The 20,997-nt window shown below is 61.5% G+C and overlaps 3 protein-coding genes across 6 annotated transcripts in view; all 3 read right to left on the bottom strand.

Moving 5' to 3' along the window:
* Positions 1-8,067: 8,067 nt before the first annotated feature.
* Positions 8,068-12,555, bottom strand: Tmem82 (transmembrane protein 82). 3 transcript variants are annotated; one of them, XM_027951953.2, is made up of 6 exons: positions 11,742-11,910; positions 11,557-11,629; positions 11,256-11,430; positions 10,421-10,838; positions 8,688-8,872; positions 8,068-8,372 (listed from the first exon to the last, which is right to left on the bottom strand). In XM_027951953.2, exons 1-6 carry the CDS (start codon positions 11,818-11,820, stop codon positions 8,283-8,285), a joined length of 1,020 nt encoding a protein of 339 aa, XP_027807754.1. In that variant the 5' UTR covers positions 11,821-11,910; the 3' UTR covers positions 8,068-8,282. The 3 variants fall into 3 exon arrangements, with proteins under 3 accessions (XP_027807754.1, XP_071473478.1, XP_071473479.1); XM_071617377.1 differs by having other exon boundaries at positions 11,557-12,555; XM_071617378.1 differs by lacking the exon at positions 8,068-8,372 and having other exon boundaries at positions 8,796-9,440; positions 11,557-12,555.
* A 64-nt stretch (positions 12,556-12,619) lies between these two features.
* On the bottom strand, positions 12,620-16,447 carry Slc25a34 (solute carrier family 25 member 34). The gene is made up of 5 exons (XM_027951888.2): positions 15,827-16,447; positions 15,199-15,264; positions 14,961-15,113; positions 14,503-14,637; positions 12,620-13,947 (listed from the first exon to the last, which is right to left on the bottom strand). The coding sequence occupies exons 1-5, from the start codon at positions 16,253-16,255 to the stop codon at positions 13,762-13,764; spliced, it is 969 nt and encodes a 322-aa protein (XP_027807689.2). The 5' UTR covers positions 16,256-16,447; the 3' UTR covers positions 12,620-13,761.
* A 1,433-nt stretch (positions 16,448-17,880) lies between these two features.
* Plekhm2 (pleckstrin homology and RUN domain containing M2) overlaps positions 17,881-20,997 on the bottom strand; it is a 37,055-nt gene continuing 33,938 nt past the window's right edge. For both annotated transcript variants that reach the window (XM_027951867.3, XM_027951868.3), the window contains 5 exons: positions 20,755-20,820; positions 20,136-20,295; positions 19,652-19,831; positions 19,464-19,580; positions 17,881-18,841 (listed from right to left, as the gene is read on the bottom strand). In XM_027951867.3, the coding sequence (XP_027807668.2) occupies positions 18,704-18,841; positions 19,464-19,580; positions 19,652-19,831; positions 20,136-20,295; positions 20,755-20,820 (661 nt within the window). In that variant the 3' untranslated portion in view covers positions 17,881-18,703. The remainder of the gene's footprint in view (positions 18,842-19,463; positions 19,581-19,651; positions 19,832-20,135; positions 20,296-20,754; positions 20,821-20,997) is intronic.

The following is a 20,997-nucleotide window of genomic DNA, read 5'->3' as shown; positions in this document are numbered from 1 at the left end:
CTGGAGGCCAGAGAACATGGCTGGGAAAAGGAATCCGAGTCTGATTCAGAGACAAACAGATTGTTCTCTTGATTAAAACCCACAGTGCTGGAGGCCAGGGGAGGGCCGGACCCAGTGCCATCTGGGGGTGTCCAGGCAGGTTCTGGCTCTCTCCTGCGCCCCTCAGCTGGGGCTACTACTGAGGGGCTCACATGATGGAATTCAGGAGGGTTTGCCTGGGTACCTGTTTCCGTCCTCCCTGAGCCCTCACCCCCGAGAGCCACCCCTGTCATCCCTTTCCCATTTGATCCTCACAACCTCTGCAACAACAAAGGCCGCAACCAACAGTAGCTGCTATTCACAGAGGTCCTGTGTGCCCAGGTACAGGGCTCTCATTTCAACCCCCCCAGCCCTGGGTGCTGAGGATTCCCGCAGGACTGAGGCCCCAGAGGCTCAAGGCCCAGCAGAGCTGAATTCAAAACAGACCCACGGGTGCCCCTAGGCACGCTGCTCCGCGGGTTCTGGGGTGCGAGACATGCCACGCAGGGTGATGAGAGCTACCACTGCAGATGAGGCCACCCGTGGCCTGTGGCTCCTTCCGGCCTGGCAAGGCGGCCACTCTGTAGCACTGTTAGGAGACCCAGCCTCCTCCGCTGAAGGAAGGAGGAGCCACTGAAGGCAGGGATGGGAGGCGGCACCCAGGGTTTCAGACACGTCTGCAGCAGAACCCCTTCTTCAAGCGCTGGGTGACCCCGAGGCCTATTTAGGTCAGGTCACAGGGGAGGTGCCCGGGAGTGGGCACCTCCGTGGCATTCCCTAAAGCTACCTCACCTGCACTGCCAAATGGGACAATGAGGCCCTGAAGGGTTGACTTGGGGGCTTGCAGAAGGCCACAGTGACTCAGTCTAGGGTGTCCCCGTGTCCCCTCTAGACCACTGAGGGGAGTGTGGGACGCAGCTGAGCTGCTCACCAGCTGTCCAGCACCCCTGGCCACCTCCCTCAGCTGCTGCTCCAGATACGGGGGACCGCCCAAGCTGAGGCTCCCACACCAGCCCCAGGATCAGTGTCCCCGATAGGCAGGTGCCAGACTTCCTGCAATGGAAACCCAGGAAGTGCGCTGGGCAGAAAACATGCCCTTTGCCTGCCAGCTCCGAGAACCTTCTCCCTCCTCCCTCCCGGCCGGGTTCTGACCAGCCTTCTCCCAACCCAGATGCCCCGGCAGGCAAGGGCTTCAATCTTTCACTAGTGTTGAGACCCTGGGTGGCAGGAAGCGGGTGGGAGAGAGGCTGAGGGACAAGGTCCAGGGCAGCAGGGAGGTTTGCTACCATCCGGGCTGCGGGCTGTTCGGCCCCTGCCGTCCACAGTGGAGGGCTTTGACCATGGACACTGGCTAGGCACTTCCTGCATGGGGGAGATGAGTCAGGAGCCAGCGGAACCAATCCAGATGCCATCAGTCCTGTCGCCACAGAACTTACAGGGAGGTGGGGAGATGGCGGCTGTAAAGGAAATTAATATCACCATTGCCCATTAAACTGTGCATTGAAGGAAGGGACTGAGACAGAAAAATGGGCGGGATGGGGCGAGGGACTCTCTGAGGAGGTGGCACTTAACCTGGGGGGGGGGGACAGGGGCTTTGAGGTCCGACCTGGCTGAACAGCTCTGGTGCTGACTGTGACCTTGGACGTTCTGTCCCTCCCTGGGGAGGCGTTTCCTACCTGTGGCCTGGGCAGCGCGGGGTGGGTGCAGGCTTCCCTTTACAGAAAGGTGGGGACAGGGAGGAAAGGGCACACACGGGTCTGGCCCACAGCGCTGAGGATTCCCGCCTCGCTCTACCCTGTGCCTGGAGCTTTTGTTCACCGTTCCCCCCACCCAGGGCAGGACACCCCGGGAAGTCCACTCTGCCTCGGGCAGGCTTCTCTGCAGGCTGTTGCGGGAAGTGCAGGGGGTGAAGGGTGTGGCAGGGTGGGCCCCGGCTCCCAGCACCCTCTGGCCTCTGTCCTGCAGCCTGCCTGCTAGGCCTCAGGGCAGTCCTGAGCACCCCTGTGGGCAGGGCCCTGTGCTGGGCAGGACAGGACAGTGGGCGTTCCCACAGGGTGGCCCCAGCACCCATCAGTATCCCAGGGATCCCAGCTCTGCCGTTTTCTCTGAGCTCCCTTTCTCCCACAGCCCAGGGCCAGCAGCGCCTTGTGGCCTCTTTGTGAGGATTCTTTTTCCCAGGCCTGGAGACGGAACCAGGGTGCTGGACCACTGAGCTCCATCCTTAGGCCTTTTTGGTTTTTTTTATTTTGAGACAGGCCCTCACTAAGCTATTGAGGGTGGCCTCGAAATTGCAATCCTCCTGCCTCAGCCTCCCAAGTTGCAGGGACTATGTGTGAGTGCCACTGTGCCCGGCTCAAACTCTGCACTATCATCACTTTTGGGGGGAAGGTGGGGTGGGTACCAGGGATTGAATTCAGGGGCGCTCAACTTCTGAGCCCCATCCCCAGCCCTATTTTGTATTTTATTTAGAGACAGGGTCTCACTGAGTTGCTTACAGCCCCACCATTGTTGAGGCTGGCTTTGAACTCAGGATCCTCCTGCCTGGGCCTCCCTAGATGCTGAGATTACAGGTGTGTGCCATCGTGCCCAGCTCGTCACCACTTTTAAGACTCTACTGAAGGTTCCAGAGGGCTTAGGGGTTCTGTACATCCCACGGCTGCATCCCAAGGCCGCTGCCTTGCGATTTGCCTTTAGTGAACCCCAGTGTCCTAACCCTGAGAACAAACAGGTGGAAACAAAGGGAGAAAGATGAAAGAAAAGAAAGGGCCATGGGTCAGCCCTGGCAGGGTCCCCTGAGGTCATCCCACGGTCAGGATCGAGGGCCCTGGGCTCCTCAGTGTATTTCAGGAGAGACCTTCCTGCAGCAGCCCAGGGCACTCAGGGAAGTCTGGCTCGCGTGGGACTGACTTGTGGAGGCAGCCCCCACCCCACGGGATGGTCACCTTGATGGTTGTGAAGAGGACCAACGCGGGTCAAATCCCCCTGCCCGACTTGAAGGAGGGAATAAACTTGTGACTCAGGAAGCTGGCAGAGGGCGCCCTGCTCTCCTGGCAAGGTCACCAGCAGCAAACGGGGGTGGGGGGGGGGACCGCAGCGCTTCTGCTTGGAGGTCCCCCCCTCTCAGTCCCTCTCTCGAGCCCTTGGCTTGCGGCCTCCTTCACCTTTCACTCAGAATAAAGTTCTCTCACTTGGCTTTTTGCGTCTGACCCTGAGGTTTTTTTTCGTCTGGACACAAGAACCCAGGGTTGGAGCTGCAGTCCCCCATCTCCTGTGACCCACGACCTTGAGGAAGTCACTTACTCCTGCTCCGCCTCAACCTCGGCTTTGTCCTGGGGAGGCAGACCAGCATCCCCTCCCTGCGAGGCCGGGGAGAAGGCCGGGTCCTACGGCCAGGAGAACGCTCCTCCAGGTGGCCAGGCTGAGGCAGGAGGAGGGCAAGTTCAAGACCAGCCTCGGCGGTTTAGTGAGACCCCGTCTTCAAATAAAAAATAAAAAGGGCAGGGGCGTGGCTCGTGGGGAGCGCCCCTGGTTCCCTTCCCAGTACAAAAAAGAAAAGGAATAAAAGCAATTCCTGTCGGGGAGTTGGCCCCTGAGTGACGATCTGCCAGGGACTCCGCTGTCCCCCAGGGAGGAGCCTGGTGGAGGCGGGAGAGGGGAGGTCTGGCCTCTGACATGGCCCCTGCCTCTGCTCCCGCCCGGGCAGGGTCTCCTTCCTCAAAGTGCTCCCTGGCCCTTCCCCTCAGAAGGGTGTGCTGAAGCCCAGTTGTGTCCACTGTGGGCTCTAGAGGCCCTGGTCAGGGTCCAGGCTTAGTATCCTACCTCCTCATCTTCTCCAATATCTCAGCAAAGGGGGACCCGGGGCACAGAGTGACTCGCTCAAGGCCACGTCCACTAGTGAGTGAGCTTTGTTCAAGTCCAGGCCCCTTTCTTTACCTACTGGGCCAAGTTTGTAGGGAAGTGTGACAGCCGCAGGAGTCCCCACCCCAGGCCCCAGGCCTATGTCCCCCTGCCTCACCCAGCAGGGCCCTGGCTTCCCCAGACCTGGCAGTGTCTGGGCCTTAATCCCCTCCGGGCTGGGGGCTGAGCCAGCTCTGGGAGGCTGGGATTCCCATGGCCTCTGTCCAGAGCCAGTACAGGCTCCAGAGAGGGGTGACAGTGTTGGAGGGCCAGGAGGGTCCCTGAGGCTCAGGACTGGGAGGGCTTCCCTGATGTTGGCCTGTGGCCCAGAGCCCCTCTGCCGCAGAGAGCAAAGAATTCTGGTGTCAGCCGCATGGGAGGGCCCTAGAGACCCCCAGTTCTCAGTTATTTTCGTCGGCAGAGACCCTGTTCCCTCACCAATCCCAGCCTCCTCCTCCTGGAGCCCCATCCTATTGGGAACCTCTGCTCCCAGTAATACCCACCCCCACCCCCAATCCCTGAGACCCCCTCCTTCCAAAAGTAGGATGGGCTGGCCCCTGGGGCTGCCCGTTGCCCTCTCACTTCTCTCTTACCCCAGGGTGACCTGACTGAGAAGCTAATGAAACCCAGGCTCAGGCTGTCCTGGCTCCTGTGAGGACTGGGGGATGCTGGGAGCTATGGAGTGTTGTAGGCAGGGAGGGAGGCCAAGTTCTGCTCGGGGAAGCATTTCCTTGAAATGTTCCTGGCAAACTACCCAGAGAGATGTCAGGAGGACGGACTCAAATCTCTGAGTCTCCAATAATTAATTGTGTTTTCCTTTCTCATTCCAAATAAATATCCCTTTTCAGAAGAGTTTCGTATTATTTTTCCTAAAGGGGTCCTTAAAATGGATTTGCCCACCTCAGTGACAGCCACGCCAACCCTTCCAGGTCCCTTAGAGTACTCTGGAGTCCTAAGACCCCCGCGGACTTCAGTCCACCCCCTTGGCCCATGAACTTATCATCTCACCTGGGTGATTCCAGTTGCTCCCAGACTGGTTGTCCTGTTTCCAAACTGTCTATTCCAAAAGCAGCTTTGAGAGGAATCCTTTGAAAGTGTGCATCAGATTTAGTCACTTCCGTGTATAAAACCCTCCCCTGGCTCCCAACATGGGGAAAAAATCCCGACACTGGCTTTGTCCCTGAGTGGTCTGTCCTCTGTGAGGCTTCTATAATGCTCCAGCGCTGCTCCTGCCCCAGGGCCTTTGCTCCTGCTGATCCCTCAGCCCTTGACAGTCTTCCCTCGGTTTCTTGCCTGGCTCGCTCCCACACTCCGCACAAATATCCTCCTCACCTCAAAGCGGCCCTCCAAGGAAGGCAGCTTCTGAACTGTCCCCAGGACCCTTCCTCCTGGGATTCACCATGTGGCAGTTCAGAGGATGATGGAAACCAGACTTACTTAGAATATGGCAAAGACACTGGGATGCACTGTCAGTATTGGGTTGTCCCTTGCTCTCTCTGAGGGAATCCAGCTGCCATGTTCTGGGACAAGGAGTTGCGGGAAGTCCCCAGCCTTGATGGCACTGCAGCCCCAGCTGACCCCTGAGTGCAACCGGCAAGAAACTCTGAGCCAGACGGTCCAGCTGAGCTGCACCCAGATTCACGAGCCAAAGAAAAAGCAAGACAATAAGTGTCCGTTGTTTTAATGCTGATTTCTGGGGCTATTTGTTACACAGCATGCGTAACAGAGACAGCCTGGCGCCCGCCACGCGCCCTGACCCCTTACCCAGCTTGAGGCCTCTCCAGCAGTTCTAGTCACCACTTGCTATCACCTTGTTTCTGTCCTAGCGGGGAACCTCTGTGAGGCCAGGGCTGTGCCCAGGAGGTCCACCCAGCGGTCCATCCATCACCTCAGCATGCTGGCCACACAGCGGCCCAGCAGCCCCTGACTGAAGGGGTAAGTGAAGGAACGCAGGACCCCCGGGGGCAGGGCATAGCTCAGAAGAGCCCCCGGGGGTCTCAGGAGGGGCAGGCCAGCTCACCCAGTCTCAGCCCACAGCAGGCACCACCTACTCTAAGCAGGGACTGGGGACCCGGCCTGGCACCTCGTCTTTATCTCTGCCATCTGGGAGGGGGACCCAGGGCCTGGCGCCTGTTAGGCAGGTGCTCTGTCCTGAGTCCCAGCCCCCGTCTCTTCAGAAGGATGTCACCCCATTGAGAGCCAGAGCCCTGGGGTCCCTGGGGGAGAGCCAGTCTCCCCTTGGGCTTCACCCAGACCCTGCGGTTCAGATTGCCCCAAGCCCTCGGGACCTAAGGCCATCTTTCCTTCATTTGGTGTGGAGATTTGCTGAACGCCTCACTGGAAAATCGGGACCCGCGGCTGGAATAGAATTCTTTTCTTATCAAATTATTTTGTGAGAATTATTTTGTGTCTGACAAGGGTCTAAAAATTAGATGGCTTTGTTTGCAAAACAGTCTCTGTGCCCATAAAAGGGAAAAGACTTCTGGGTCCAGTCACCACCCCCCAAACCCTGTCCCCAATGGGTCCCAGTCTGTGCCAGGGCCTAAGAGACTGGGTCACCTTCCAGCAAAAACACCCAGCCCTGGTTGGAACCCAGAGTCCAGTCTGGCCCTGCACCCACCCAGCTGAGCCATTTCCGCCTACACGGGCCTGGGCCTGGTTTCCTGCCCAGAGGGAGGGGGCTCTGGGTTCTGTCCTGGAGGAGGGGCTTCCACAGGCACTACCCACCCTCCTGACCGGCCACACCCTGTCCTGGGGGAGGGTTGTGCCCTAGCTGTCCCAGGGTGGTCACTCATGGGGAACGGGTGGAAAGCTCCGTGTCCAGCCCTGGGTATAGCCTGTCCTGAATCCCAACACTGAGGTGCGGAGTGGAGAATTCAAGGCCACCCCCACCCACCTGCTCCCAAGCAGCAGCCTACAGGTGGTCACGGTGGTTTTGCAGAGAGGACTTTCCCCCTCGGAGCCTGGAGTCCTCTAGTACCTTCTCCAGGTTTCAGCTCTTCCCTGCCAAGCCCAGACGACCTCGACTCTCCCACCCGTGGAGGCTGATGGCAGTGGGGTTCCTCAGTACCCTGAGTTGGGGCCCTTGATCCCCAAGAAACCCAATCACCCTGTGGGCTGGATGTCCTGCCTGTCCAGGGGCCTCAGGCTACCCTGGACAAAAGGTAGCCAGAACCACATTCCAGAGCGGGCTGGCCCTGTTCGCTTCCTGGATCCCACATCTCCAACCAAAAGAGGGAGCTAGGAACCCACAAAGCACTTGAGCCCTGGAGATGACTGCCTGCGTTCAAATCCTGAAGCTTACTCCCTCCTGTGTGCCCTTGAGCAAGTTCTTTAACCTCTCTGGGCCTTGGCTCCTAAATCTGTAAAAAGAGATAACAGCTATGGCCTCTTGGGGTTGAGGTCAAAACGAAAGGGGATAAGCCCCCACACCTGGTAGTGATTCTTCCCACAGGCTCAGAGAGCGCCATGCGAAGGCAAGCAGAGGAGCTGTGCCCAGGGCATTGGTCTCCCTGATCTTGGCCCAGAACAGGAATGAGATGGGAAGGATCCTTCCTCATGGTCTTATACAAGAGTCTTGGGATTCAGGGCAGGCTGTATCCAGGGCACCCAAGAGCACAAGAGGCCTTAGGGGGCCCTCTCCAGCTGGTTCTCAGTGTGGGATGGGACATTGTCCACCTAAGACTGCAGGTGGGTGCCAGACTATGTGTCCAGCCTCTCACCTCCTCAGCCACCTCAATACTACACCCTCCACGCCACCCCTGAGCGCCCTTCCTCTGTCTGCAAGGAGCCCGGTTCCCCAGGAACTCACCGAGCCTGAGCCAGCCCTGAGGAGCCTACCCCAGGACTCCAACAGAATTGCTGTGTGGCTTCTGAAAACCTCTTTTCCTTTCTGTGTCTTTGTGATTCTGAGCACTTTAAGAAAATCATATTTAGGGGCTGGGGTTGTGGCTCAGAGGTAGAGCGCTCACCTAGCACAGGCAAGGCCCTGGGTTCGATCCTCAGGACCACATAAAAATAAATAAGTAAAGCAAAGGTATTGTGTTCATGTACAACTAAAAGAATTTTTTAAAAAAGAAAATCATCTTTATTGTTCATGGAGGCGTAAAGGGGTAAAGCAACCTGAGGATGCGGTTGGCCCCCATCCCCCAACCCTGCCCAAGAAGTCAGTCCTGCCCATCAGAGAAGGATTAACTCAGGCCTCCAGGGCCCCCATCCCCCAACCCTCCCCTTCCTCTAGGGGGTGGGGGCAAGGCCCAGGTGGGGGCCAGCCCTGTGGCTGTGTCTCCAGGCAGTGTCCCAAGGTCAGGCCTTGCTGGTCAGCCGGAGCAGGCCTGAGACAGGCTCCAAGTCCTCCCCGAGGCAGGTCAGGAGGGGGCGGTCTTCTGGGACCCCGGGGGTGTGGAGGGCAGGGGCTGGCTGGGAGCTGGTGCGGAAGGCCTCTGGGACGGAAAGCCCTGGGGAAGGCGGGGAGAGGATCAAGAGGCCACCCACTTCCCCTCCCCCTGGGGGCCTCAGACCCCCCACTCATCCCAGACCCTCCTCCCCTGGGGCCTCTGAGTGCAGGCTGCTCCGGGCAGTGGGCGTTCCTAGTGACCTAGGGGACGGCTCAGGCTGGCACGGACGGACGGGGCAGGAGAGATCTCAGCTCCCTCCGCCCTCCACCAAGAGAGGTCACCCTGGCTCTCTTTAAACTTGGGCCTCTGGAGGCGCCAGGGACTGTTTGGGGCAGGGCGCTCGGGCCTGGGGGACCCGGGGTGCATGGGGCCCACCTGGATCTGGCAAAGGTCAAGCAGGGCGCGGACGCCCACCAGGCACCAGAGCTCGCCCAGCAGGGAGACAAGGATGCCCAGGAGGTCCATCCAGCGGCCGACGGTCAGCAGCAGCACGAAGAGGCCGCCCATGCGCACCAGCACCGTCTGTACCTGGCTCTGCAGGCTGAAGCGCTGCTGCTCCTCTGCGGGAGGGGCGCACCTGTCACAGCCTGTCGCGCACCTGTCACCGCGTGCACCAGGCCCCACTCAGACGTCCGGCTGGAGCCACATGGGCCTCTCAGCTCTCGCCTCCCCTGGCTGCCCCCGCATCCACCCCTCTCTCTGAGCACCCACAGGGTGCTGGGCACGCCGGCCAGGGCTCCCGTTCACCTGCTGGCCTCCCACTGGCCCAGGACAGAGCCCCGCAGTTGTGGGGTTGACCCGATTATCTTTCCCACACAGCCTCGTCTGATCCTTCAGCAAGCCCAGTCCTCCACACACGTCCCCAACTCCCATGGCTCCTCCGGGTCCAAGCCACCTCCCAAGGCAGCCCCTCCCAGGGCTCCTGTTCTTTTTTTTCTTGGGGCTGAGGATGGAACTCAGGGTCTCCTGCATGTTAGGCAAGCGCTCTGCCACCGAGTTACACCCCCAGTCCTTTGGCTTCTGTCCCTGCCCCTACGATCCAGTGTGTACTGACCTGCTAAAGTGACCTTCTAAACATGTCCAGGAGATGAAATCATCCCTCTGTTTACAACTTCTCAGGACTTTCTTCTGCATTTGAAAATCCAAACCCAGACCTGGGCCTTACCAGATCCTGCCTGATTTGGCCTGAGCCCACTCCCAACGTCACCGTGTCTCTAACTTGATCCTGCTCACTACCCCAACCATCCTGGCTTCCTTTTAGTTCATGGAGTATGCCAGGCTTATTCCCACCCCAGGGCCTTTGCACTTGCAGTTTTCGCTGCCTGAACACCTCCCTCCCCCTGCCTTTCCTAGACTATCTCTATTCTTCAGCCAGGGCTCTTCCCTAGAGACCAGATCAGACCATAGCACTCTCCCCTGCTGGGAACCCAGCAGCGGTCTCTCAGCAGATGGCCCAACCTGGCTGGCCAGGGCCTTCAGTTAGGCTCTTAAGCATCTAAGCAAGCCTGTAATCTCAACAGCTCAGGAGCCTGAGGCAGAAGGATTTCGAGTTCAAAGGCAGCCTCAGCAACTCAGTGAAAAATAAAATACAAAACAGGGCTGGAAATGTGGCTCAGTAGTTAAGTGTCCCCAGAGCTCAATCCTGGGAACCAACATAAAAGGAAACAGAGCAGGCTGGATGTGGTGGCACACACTTGTAATCCAGCAACTCGGGAGGCTGAGGCAGGAGGATAGCAAGTTTGAGGCCAGTCTCAGCAACTTTTAGCAAAAAGAAAAAAAGCTGGCCAGCCTCACCGCTTCCCAGTGCCCTTTGGGTGACAGCTGCACTGGACTTCTGTCCAAGGTTTGATGGTGCGGTGCAGTGCCCTCCCTCACTCTGGGCTTTGGCACATGTGACTCTCTGCCCATAGTCCCCCTCAGCCTCACCTCTCAGAGGGCCCTGCCCAGCTTTGGAGACCAAACCAGGCACGAGCTCCTCGGGGCTCCCCCGGCAGGCTGAAGGCTGAATCTGCCCTGAGTGGCCTGTGTGCCTTCTGCCCCTGGGTCGGTGCCCTGGGATGACAGTGGGCTGTGCCTACAATCGGAGGAACCCCGCCCCGGGCCCTCACCCTGCATGTGGATGACCAGCAGCGTGTAGCAGATGGTGAGTGGGGTCCAGAAGCGCACGGCCTCCGAGGTGCTCAGGAAGTCCTGGTTGATGAGGACCACGGCCGCCAGGTCGCCCACGGCAAAGGCCACGGCCAGGGCCCGGCCCAGCAGCCGGGGAAGGCCATGAGCCCCGGCCAGCAGGCCCAGGCAGACCCCGCAGTAGCGCTGGGCGCTGTGCAGCTCGTAGAGGCGGCAGACGTGGTGGTGGAGGCGCCGGGCGCCTGCGCTGAGCAGCGCGGCCAGCCCGAGGCTCAGCAGCAGGTTGAGGGTGCTGTGCGGGGCGCCCTCCTGCAGGACGCTCAGGGCGCAGGCCAGCCCGCAGCCCAGCGAGAACTGGCTCAGCAGGAACAGCTGCAGCCGCTCCGCGCTCCGGGAGCCCTGCTGGGGCGGACAGGAGGAGGGTGGCCGCGGGCGGCAAAGGCTCCACTCTGTGGGAGGCCAGAGCCCCCAGGGACCTTGGGACCATTCTCAAGGAGAGCCTGTTGGGACCCTTCCTCTCGCCCGCGTCCCAGCCTCCAAGAGCTGCTGTCACATCTGACGCTGGATGTTGGCCATGGATGAGCCGATGAGGGTCACAGCGACCCCCTGGCCGCGAGCGTCAAACGAGACGAAGCCTCAGAGTACTTAGCGCAGGGCCTGGCACGCGGGAAGCTCAGGTCACGGAACTGTCCCCATGTGCTTGGGACTGGGATCTGGGCCGTCAAAACCCCAGGGAACCACCCGCAGCCTCTTCTCCATCTTAGGGAAACGGGGCCCAGGGGTGACACGAGGGCCTGCAGGGACCCCCAGCCTCACCTTGCCCAAAGACAGCAGCGTGGACACAGCCCGGAGGGAGAACTCCAGCACCACCAGGGCGGCCACCCGGGACCCCACCACCGTCAGGAGCAGGGCCAGCCCGGCCAGGTGCAGGGTCTCCAGCCAGGCCCACTGGGCCCGCAGCCGCTCCTTTTCGGGCTGCCGCTTGGGGTCACTGTGGAGGAGAGTGGGCAGAGGAGCAAGACCACCCTCCTGGGCCTCAGGAAGGGTTTCGAGGCCCAGGGAGGAGGCCAGGGAGGAGGGTGGAGGGACTCCAGTGGGATGGGGCGTGGGCACTCACTTGGCACAGCCCACAAAAAAGTAGACTTTCAGGAGGCTGTTCAGGACGGAGATTCCGAAGGCCCCCACGAGGCCTGCAGGGGGGCGGGGAGGCAGCAGGTGTGGGCTGGGAGGGAGGGAAGGAGGGAGGGAGGGAGGGGACGGCTGGGGGGGGGGCGGGCCAGGTGGCACGGAGGAGGGGCTCACCTTGCAGGAGGCTGTCCAGGAGGCTGGAGCCCCACTCCAGGGAGGGGAGGCTGGGGAGCCAGGAGCGGAGGGAGAACATGGCAGCCCGACCTGGCCCCAGCCTCCAGCCAGGTCTGCACAGGGACGGACCCAATAATGACGCCACCACCGGCCAAAGGTGTCAGTGGAGGGCAGGGGAGGAGCCGGGAGGGTCAAAGGCCCAGGGAGGGAGGAGAGCTGGGGCGTTAACCCTCCGGGCTGCTTGCTGGAGCGCAAGGCCCAGCCAGCTCCACAGCAGCCTGGGGTGGCGAAGGGGTGTCCCTGGGCTGGGCTCCAGTCTCTGTGCCTGATAAAGTCCGTGTCCACTTGCCTTACCCTCCCAGAGAGCTTGGCCATACCGTGCTTTCCTGAAGCCCCGGGGCCTCCGCCTGCCCTGCCTCTCCTCTCATCCCAGGGGCTGAAGTAGGGGCTCTCTCCCCCACAGCCTGAGGTCTGGGGCCTCTCCCCTGCGGCCTGAGGTTAGGCTCTGCCCTCTTATCCTGAGGTTGGGGCCTCCCCCCTGCTGAGCTGGGCTCTGTGGCTTTCCCACGAGGGCTGGTAGCCCAGCTTCCTGAAGCCTCAGCTCTGGCTCTGCCCTTTCAGCGGGTGACCTCCAATCTCTGGCAGCCCGAGCTGGGGGCCCTGCCCCAGCCCTCCCCCGCCTGAACCCTCCCCTGCCTGGGCCCCTGGGCTGCCCATCCTGATGTTCCCCCTGTGTCCACTAGGTGGCAGCCTTGCCTGGCCAGGCAGGGTGGGGCTGGCCACTGGAAACCCTTCTTGGGCTCTCTTCCCAGAGGGGAGCGGGTAGCCCTGGTGGGGACTCAGGGGTGGGGCAACTGAGGCCACGGTGGAGGAAGTCCTTGAGGTAAACAAAGTAGAAAACTTTATTGTTTGGAGTGTGCAGTGGGGCTGCCTCCAGGGCCCGCTCTTCACACCCAGGGTGTGGCAGGGGAGGCTGCACCCACCAGGCCAGTCCTGCCGGCCAGGGAGCTGGTTCCCTTGGCAATACCAAGGTCAGTTCAGGCCTGTGGCAGGAGTGTGGCTGCCGCTGGAGGAAGGGCCAGGGCCTGCTGTTGGCCCTGTCCCTGGCTGTGCCCGCCACTCACCTGGGCAGCCATCCCTTTCCTGGCCTCAGCCTCCTGGTCTGAACCACGGGCTCCCTGAACCTCCTTTCGGAATCATCCGAACATGTGCAATTGCGGGGTCTCAGCGAGACCTAGACCTCAGGTGAGGTCTAGGCTGAATCACATCCCTGTCCCCTGGCCCCATGCATACTCTGAGGTCCCACCCCCAGGACCTTGGGATGGGCCTGCGGTGCAGACAGGGATAATCATCCTCTAGTAAAGGTGAGGTCACTGGAGTGGGCCCGAAAGCAATGTGACCTGAGTCCTGGTAAGAGGACATTAGGACACAGTTACACCAGGGGACACCTTTGCGGGACCCAGGGAGATGGCAGTTGGCTGCTAGCCAGGGGGAGAGGTCAGGAGAACCCAGCCCTGGGCTGGGACGTGGTGCAGTGAGGCCCTGGGCTCCGGCCCCAGCGTGGAGAGGAAGGAGGACCAAGCTGCGGCCCTGTGATCTCAGACTTCAGGCCTCCAGGTGGGAGAAAACGATTTCCCACTTCAAGCCCCTGAGTCCGTGGCCCCTTCAGGGCAGCCCTAGTGAACAGCCCTGCGGTGTCCCCACACCAGTCTCAGCCGCAGAAGTGAAGGAGGGTTCGCTGGATTCACTGCTGTTGGGGACCCAGGGGCCGAGACAGTTCGGTCCCTCGGCTCGGTGCTGCTCACCCAGGTCATTCAGCCAGGACTCAGAGAGAAGGACAGGGGCCACTCTGAGTGGATGCTCAGGGTGGGCTGGGTTGGCCACTGTTGTCCACACGCTGCCCCCACCTGTGGCAGGGCCGGGCCTGTGGTCTACTCTGGGATGGCCGGTCTCATGGAGGAAGGACATCACTTCTGGCCAAGTGCCAAACTGTGCCAGGCTGTGGGGTGAGGGACGAGGCCTAGGTGCCCTGGTGTTGGGCCCCCCGCCGGGCCAGTTTCCGCAGCTCATCCCAGAAGAGCATGCTGAGGATGGTGTGGGGACCCAGGCGCAGATAGGCAGGGCCCAGGCCCTTGTAGAGCGCCAAGGGTCCCTCCTGTTGACAGATCTTCACCAGGCAATCCGCGAGGCCACCATAGAGCTGGCCCTGTGGATGGACATGGACGGGTCACTGTAAGGGCTGTGAGGCCCCAGCTGGCACAACTGGGAAACTGGCACGTCTGTGTGTCCAGGGCTTCTTCTGGTACATCAGAATGCACTGGTCCCCAGCGGGGCAGGCTGCAGATAGGTGATGCTGTAGGTTGTGACATTAGGAAGGAGGCCTCTTCCTTCAGGCAGACACAGCCCGCTGCCAGGGCTCTCAGCCTGTCTTGAGGCACACGGGCACCCTGGTTTTGGGCACATCTGTGAGACTGGCAGTGCCATGGGAAGACCATGATTCCAATCCCAAGTCTCCCACTTAGCAGCTGAGTGACTGCAGGCAAATCACTTGACCTCTCTGAGCCTCAATTTCCTCTTCAGGAAAAAGAATAATAGCTGGATGTTGAAGTGCTTGGCGGTGCCTGGGACACAGCTGCTCATCAAACAACCCCAGGTGACATGCGTGTGTGCCACATGTGTCCCCCAGGCTCTGCTGTGCCTGTGTGTATTGGGGGGTTGATCCCAGCTCCCCACATCCTCCCCAACCCCGTTCCCTGCTCACCCTGCCAGCTCCATCCACAGGCTGATTGTACAGCCGCGTGCTGACCACGTCGAAGGGGGTCATAACAGCAGCCACCGCTACGCTGCTGATCATGCCTCCAGCCAGGGCCACCAGCCAGCTGTCCTCTGGGAGCCACTGTGGGGACAGCACAGACATCTGACCCCAGCAGCCGCCCTCATCCACCCACATGGTGACCCCCAGCACACAAGGTAGAGGGGCTGGTCAGGGAGGAGGCCATGCCCCCCAACACCTGAGCTCCTTCACAGCCTCAGGGTCACACTGCCCTCAACTCCTGCTGGGCCCAAGGGTCAGGGTCACAACATGGATGGCAGAGCCAGGGCTCCCAGCTTCCTCAAGGGGCCCCATCTGTCACCACCCTGGACTTCTTGTGGGGAAGGAGGCGGGTGGCCCTCCCACTCCTGTCTGTGCCGGTAGGCACAGGAGTCCCCAGCCCTCACCTGCTGCTCCTGCACCCAGGCCTTGGCGGAGGCAAAGGTGGCCAGCTGGGCGGCCGAGCCCACCATCACTCGGGGCACAGCCCCCCCCACGCCCCGCCACAGCCCCAGCAGGCCCTGCTGCCGCCAGATGGTCTCCAAGGCACCCAGGACACTCTGCGGGGAGAGGGTGGGAGGTCCCTGGTCAGCTCCGCCCAGCCTCGAACAGGAACAGCCCAGGGAGTCCAGGGCCGGGGCTCACCTGGTGCTGGTGCTGATGCCCCACTGCCATCGCAGCCACCGTCTGCGCCTGCAGCTGTGTCTTGACCTATGGGAGCAGGGGGCAGAGCCTGCAATGCCAGCTGGTCGTGGGAGGGGCCCTCTGCAGTGTGTCCCCGAAACCCAGATGTCTCTGGTTGCTACTCCTGGCCCGTACATCCTGGGCTCCAGGGCGAGACTCCAGTCTGCCTGTGTCTGCATCTTGGTGGGACTCAGGGCAAGTCACTTAACCTTCTCTGGGACCAGGTTTTGTCACTCCTGGAGGACTGAGTGACATGGTGACTGCAGAGTGCCCAGACCAGGACAGGAGGCCTCACCCAGTGCCAGCTCTCATTCTTAACTCACACCAGGCCATGCAGAGGAAACGGGACCAAGCCAGGTTTGAACTGGCACATCTACTGCCACCCTCTGCCCCCTTCCTTGGTTCAGGAGCCGCAGTGTAGGGACCCCAGGGGAGCAAGGGTCAGGGCAAGGGACGGATTCCAGGCCTGGGCCAGATATTCCCAGGCAGCAGCCCCACCCAGCTTGCCCCACCCCAGTGGGGCCACAAAGCCCTGGTGACTGCAAAGTCCCTGTGGGATCGAGTCCCAGGGTGGAGAGCAGGCACTCACCAGGTAGGCAGGGCTCCCCACGAAGGCTCCCAGGGCCCCAGCCACGGCGCCAGCGACCACGATGCCACCTGGCTGCTGGGTGAGGCCAGCTTGGCCTGCCAGGCCGTAGCAGTAGAAGCGGACACCGTTCATGAGGCCCTGGTAGAGGAGGCCGGCGGCCAGCCCCTTCTGCAGGCCCCTCAGCCCATCAGCCCGGGCCACAGCAGCCACAGAGGCCATGAGACCCCGGTAGGGCCGCGGGTAGGTGCCCCGGGCTTGCAGCTCCCCCTGCAGCTGCAGCCGCGTCTTCACCACCTCCAGGGGGTTGGTGAACACGCAGGCCAGGCAGCAGGCCGAGGCGCCCAGCACCAGGTCCACGGCCGGGGGCACCGTCTCCACGGCCTCTGGGCCAGCCGGCTGAGCCTGGGTCAGGGGCGAGGCGTGAGCCATAGGGTGGCGGTGTTTAGGCTGTCTGCACCCCTGCTGGACCACAGGGCTGGGGACCGAGGGGGTTCGGGGCCATGTCTAGAGGACAGTTCCCGGTATGTCCGGCAGCTCCGGTTCGCCCTTGGTCTATCTTGGAAATCCACCTGCTCAGCCTGCTCCGCGGACCAGGGTCTGTTGGAGCCCAGAACACGCCCCCTCCGGCTCCAACCAATCCCGGCCTGCTCTGGCTGGGGCGGGGCTGGACCCTGGGATCTGGGGGAAAGTTCACTTGGGACTGGAAGGAGAGTGGAGGCGGGGCAAAGCTGCCCACTAGCGGGGCACCTCCTCCGGCCCCATTGTCTTCCTGTCCCCCTCTAGGCTCGTCCTGGTCCAGCTCAGAGCCCCAGGCACCAGGCAGGTGTCCAGGGAGACTCCTGACATGGGGTGTGAGCGCCGCTTCGTAGCTGTCCTATCTCTGTTCTGGGGTCTGTGTGACTTCCCCTTCCAGGCCTCGGTATCCCAATCTGGCTCCTGTGACCTCGGGTCCCAACTTCAGCAAGAGCAAAGGGAAAGAGAGGAGTCTGGAGCCCTGCAGAGCTATTTCGCCTCTGTGTGTGTGTGTGTGTGTGTGTGGTGCCTGGCATGGACGCCTGACAGCGCGCTGTCCCTGAGCCATGCTGGCACCGCGCCTTCTCATTCAAGGGAAGCACTTCATAGCTTCTCTTTGGCATGTCCAAATTGCCAGCTATCACTACTCTTGAGCTTTGGGGCTACCATCAAGTAAATTAAGGGCTACTTGAACACAAAATGCCGCTATACCGCCTCAGGCCATCTGAAAACCAAGGCAACTACAAAGCCACTTGTGGGAAGCCAGTGTACAGCACAGGTATATGCGGGACAGAGGGAGGATCCTTCACCCTCCTCAGAATGGTGCACAGCATAAAACTGAAGAATATTTATCCCTTTGATATTTTCCTATTTGCTGGTACTGAGGATTGAACCCAGGGGCGTTCTAGCATTGACCATCATCCCCAGTCGTATTTTCAGTTTTGAAACAGGCTCTTGCTAGGCTGCTGAGGCTGGTCTTGAACTTGTGATCCTCCTCTCTCAGCCTCCTGAGTAGCTTGGGATCACAGACTTGCGTCACTGCACCCAGCCTGTGTAATATTTTTCCATCTGTAGTCGATCTCGGGTAACTGAACTGTGGGAGGCGACACCTCAGATGGGGGGACTGCTTCACTGATGGCCTGCTCCAGAGGGGACTTTGGAGGGCGAAGGTGGAACAGCTAGCGCTGCACTGCACTCAGTAAAAGGCGGCCCCACCCCCACGGCATCTGTGCCATCCCCCAACCCCTGCCCACCCCAAGACATCAGGGCCCCTGAGTGTGATGGAGATAAAAAAAAAAAAAAAAAAAAGAAGGGCATTGTTTGAGGACTGACCTGTGGTTGCAGTCACTTGGCCAGGAGGACCTGCCCACTATCCCAGCCCCTCCTCCTGGTAGTCAGGCAGAGACTCCTTGGGCCGCACACTTCTGGATGGTGAGCACCCATGGGGGAAGCCGCGACTGATGGGTGACAGGCATGTTGCAGAATAGGAGGGTCTGGAGATGACCCTACCTACCTTGCTCAAAAAGGGCCAGTGACGAGTCTTGGCAATATAACATGTCTATTTTATTTTAAAAAACAAAACCCACACCACCTGACCCCTTCCCGGACTCTGGACAAAGATGCTCAGGAAGCCCCAGGCCCCAGCCAAGCAGGGGACAGTTGGGAGATTCAGTGTGTGGTGGGTCCTGCTCTTCTCCCAGTCTCTCCCACCCTCCTCTTTGCTCCTGGCCAAAGGAGCCACCTGATCCCTGGGTTCTGTAGGCTCTGCTGAGGTGGGGGAGGTGGTCAGGGCCACGGCATGCAGGGCGCCTGGTGGCCTGGGCTGGGCTCTGTGAGGCGGGCAGCTGTGCGTGGGGTAGGTTAGTGAGAGGGAGCATGCGCAGACACCCGGTGCTCCAGCTTCCCCGCACAGACAGGAGAGTGTTCAAAAATGAACAAGGGTGGCTGGGCACTCAGGACCCGGGGGCCCTGAGCCTCTGCCCAGGCCCCTGACCTGGGGCGGGGAGCTCCCGCCTCCTGGTCCTTCCACTCCTCTGTAGATGGACATTCCTCTTGTCACCATCCTGAGGTCCTGACCTGGGAGGACAGCTTGTGTCTGCAGAGCCTGCCTGGTTCAGATCCTCTGTCCCCAGTAGCCTCTAGCCACTACCCATTGGGCAGGACACCCAGGTGTGTGGGCACATTCTGGATCCCTGGGAGTGGACAGATCCTGCCTCAAGCTGGGTGGTTCTGCCACCTGGGGCAGGAGTGGGCTAAGAACGTGCGTGGAGACCTGGCTCCGAAGCAGCACAATGACCTCGACCCTGAGCCTGCTGCTCAGCCCGCCTCCGCTTCCCTGACTTCCTGGGACACCACCCAGCTGCCTTAGCACCAGGGGTCCCGGGAGGCTCGGCCACGGCAGAGGCTATCACTTCGTTGCCAGGCGCTGTGGATGAGGCTCAGGGCATCCTCAAACTTCTGCTTGTTGGAGGCTTCCTGGATGGTCTTGTGTGGGAGGTCCACCTGGGTCGGGGCAAGACAGGACCACTGAGGGCTGCAGGCTCCATGCTCCCAGGGGCCACAGGACTCCGGGGCTCAGCCTTGGCCATGGACGCCTATCAGGCCTCCCCCACCAGTCCCTCCACACCTCTCCCAGGGAACCGCTTCCACGCTGCCAGATCCTCCTGCACTCTGGGGAGGGCCTGAGCTGACGGGGTGCTCCCTGACCACCTTGTCCTGGGAAGACCTCTCTCCTCGGTGGCCAGGGAGGTGGCCCTGTGCTCCCAGCAATGCTGCCTGGCGAACCTCTGTCCGAGCCCTTCTCTGACTCAGGCCAGCCTGTTTGGGCTCAGTGCAGGTGGGACAGTCCCCGGCTCCAGGCCAGTGAACTCCTCTCACTCTGGGGTGAACTGCAGGGCAGGTGAGGGTCCTGCCCCTCCTGTGCCCAGCCTGTCACAGCTCCAGAGCCACCGTGAGCACTGTGACTGGAGCCGGGTTAGGAAAGGCCGCTCCTGGACCCGCATTCAGCTTTCACCCCAGCCTCGTCCCTGTCCCTGTCCCAGAGTGCTGGCACACTGCTGTCCTCAGGATCCTGGAGGGAAGGTCAGGTCCTGGGAGTGGCCGGGGCTTCTGGGCAGCTGGGTACCTGGTAGATGGCTCTCCACCCGGAGCTCAGTGCAGACAGGAGCCGGTCCAGTTCAGAAGTGCAGCTCAGGTAGATGACCCAGGGGGCGGGGGGCTGCGGGCCCTCCGGGGAGAACTCCTAGGGAGAGCGGGCGCGTGAGCACCTGGCCCCACCCCGGCAGGCCCCTCCCCGCCGCCCTCCCCACTTACCAGGACGCAGTACTCCTTGCCTGGCTCAGTGGAGACGGCGCTGATGTCGGCCAGGCTGGCAGTGCCCAGGGAGCGGAAGAAACTGGTTTGACAATCCTCATGGCACGTGAAGAGGCGGTCCTCGGCAACCACCAGGCAGCAGGGGATGCAGGGGCTGGGGGCGACTCCCTGGGGGATGACCTGAGGCATTGGCAGAGGTGGAGAGGCGGCTGCGTGTCCAGAGTGCCCAGCCCAGAGGCCCGGCTGGTTCTCTGCCCTCCCTGCAGGGTCCAGCAGGTTCTGCCCACCTCAGGAGTGTGGGCGGGGAGGAGGGTGGGACAGGTGGTCCAGTCCACAGGGGACTCTGAGCTCCAGGTCTGTTCCTGAGATGTCCCCTGGGTTCCCCAGCTGTGTCCTCCCGGGCTGCCCAGGGCTGCTGTTGCGTGTGGGGATGGGCCCCTGGGGTCCTGCGCGGTCAGGCAGGCGAGGTGGGGGAGACGCTCACCCCCTTGGACACGGCCTGGCAGAGGTGCTGCATCCAGCCAGCCATCTCGGCCTCGCTGTCGGCGCTCAGCTCCAGGCAGGGCCGGTCGGCAAGAATGACCTGGAAGGCGTGGGGCCGATCCGTGGTGTTGGATCTCCGGCAGCCACCGCACTGCTCCCCCCTGGGCCAGAGGAGGAGGGTGAACTGGGGGCGAGGAGGCGGGCGGCAGGAGCGGGGCCCTGGGGACATGGGAAGGCTGCCCAGGCCCTCTGGTGCTGACAGCCCCACCCTTGCATCCCCAGAATCGCCAGTCCTTTCTGGACACCCACATGCGGCCAGGTGAGGGAGAGGCAGGTGAGTCAGCCGAGCTCCCCGTGGCGAAGCGGCCCTGCTCGCCCTCCCTCCCCCTCTCCGGGGGCCTGTCCCCACCAGGCTGCAGCTTCCCCTGCAGACGCACCCTCTCCAGGCAGGCAGCACCGCTCGGTCTCTGCCCTGCCTCCTGTGGGTTGCCCTCAGCCTCAGGGTGCAAACCCCAGGGCACCAGTCAGAGCTGCTGGACGGGGCTGAGGGACAGACACCTCACAGGGGAAATGGGAAGGTCCCAGGCTTAGCCTTGACGCCCTCAGGCAGCGACACTCACCCCATGTTGACGGAGAGCAGGGGAATGACGTCGGTGCGGTCAGGGTACTGGTAGAGGATGCCATTGCTGCAGGGACACGCACAGTGGCGGTGAGCCTGGCCAAAGGGGGCGGGCTCCATGTCCCAGGGCCCCCAGACTAGCCATAATCCCAAAGGCAAAGGAAGCCAGGCCTGCTTTCCAGGAGGGAGGATGAAAGGAATCAGAGAGGGACAGCGGAGAGCACTGCCTCAGTGGACCTGGGCA

Source organism: Marmota flaviventris, chromosome 10 (genome assembly GCF_047511675.1).
Source record: "Marmota flaviventris isolate mMarFla1 chromosome 10, mMarFla1.hap1, whole genome shotgun sequence".
In the NCBI taxonomy this organism is placed as follows: Eukaryota; Metazoa; Chordata; class Mammalia; order Rodentia; family Sciuridae; genus Marmota; species Marmota flaviventris.
Note: the sequence above shows the minus strand (reverse complement) of the source record. Positions and strands in the feature narration are given on the sequence as shown.

Bases quoted from the DNA above. Each gene is read 5' to 3' on its own strand.
- Tmem82 (XM_071617377.1), bottom strand. From the start codon at position 12,116: ATGGCCAAGCTCTCTGGGAGGGTAAGGCAAGTGGACACGGACTTTATC. The intron at 10,839-11,255 runs GTGAGGCTGGGG...CCGCCCCAGCAG, and splicing joins CGCTGCTGTCTTTGGGCAAG to GGCTCCCGGAGCGCGGAGCG. The intron at 8,373-8,687 runs GTGGGCCCCATG...CGCCTTCCCCAG, and splicing joins TTGACCTTTGCCAGATCCAG to GGCTTTCCGTCCCAGAGGCC.
- Slc25a34 (XM_027951888.2), bottom strand. From the start codon at position 16,255: ATGGCTCACGCCTCGCCCCTGACCCAGGCTCAGCCGGCTGGCCCAGAG. The intron at 15,114-15,198 runs GTGAGCCCCGGC...CTCTCCCCGCAG, and splicing joins GGCATCAGCACCAGCACCAG to AGTGTCCTGGGTGCCTTGGA. The intron at 13,948-14,502 runs GTGAGCAGGGAA...GTCCATCCACAG, and splicing joins CTGTGGATGGAGCTGGCAGG to GGCCAGCTCTATGGTGGCCT.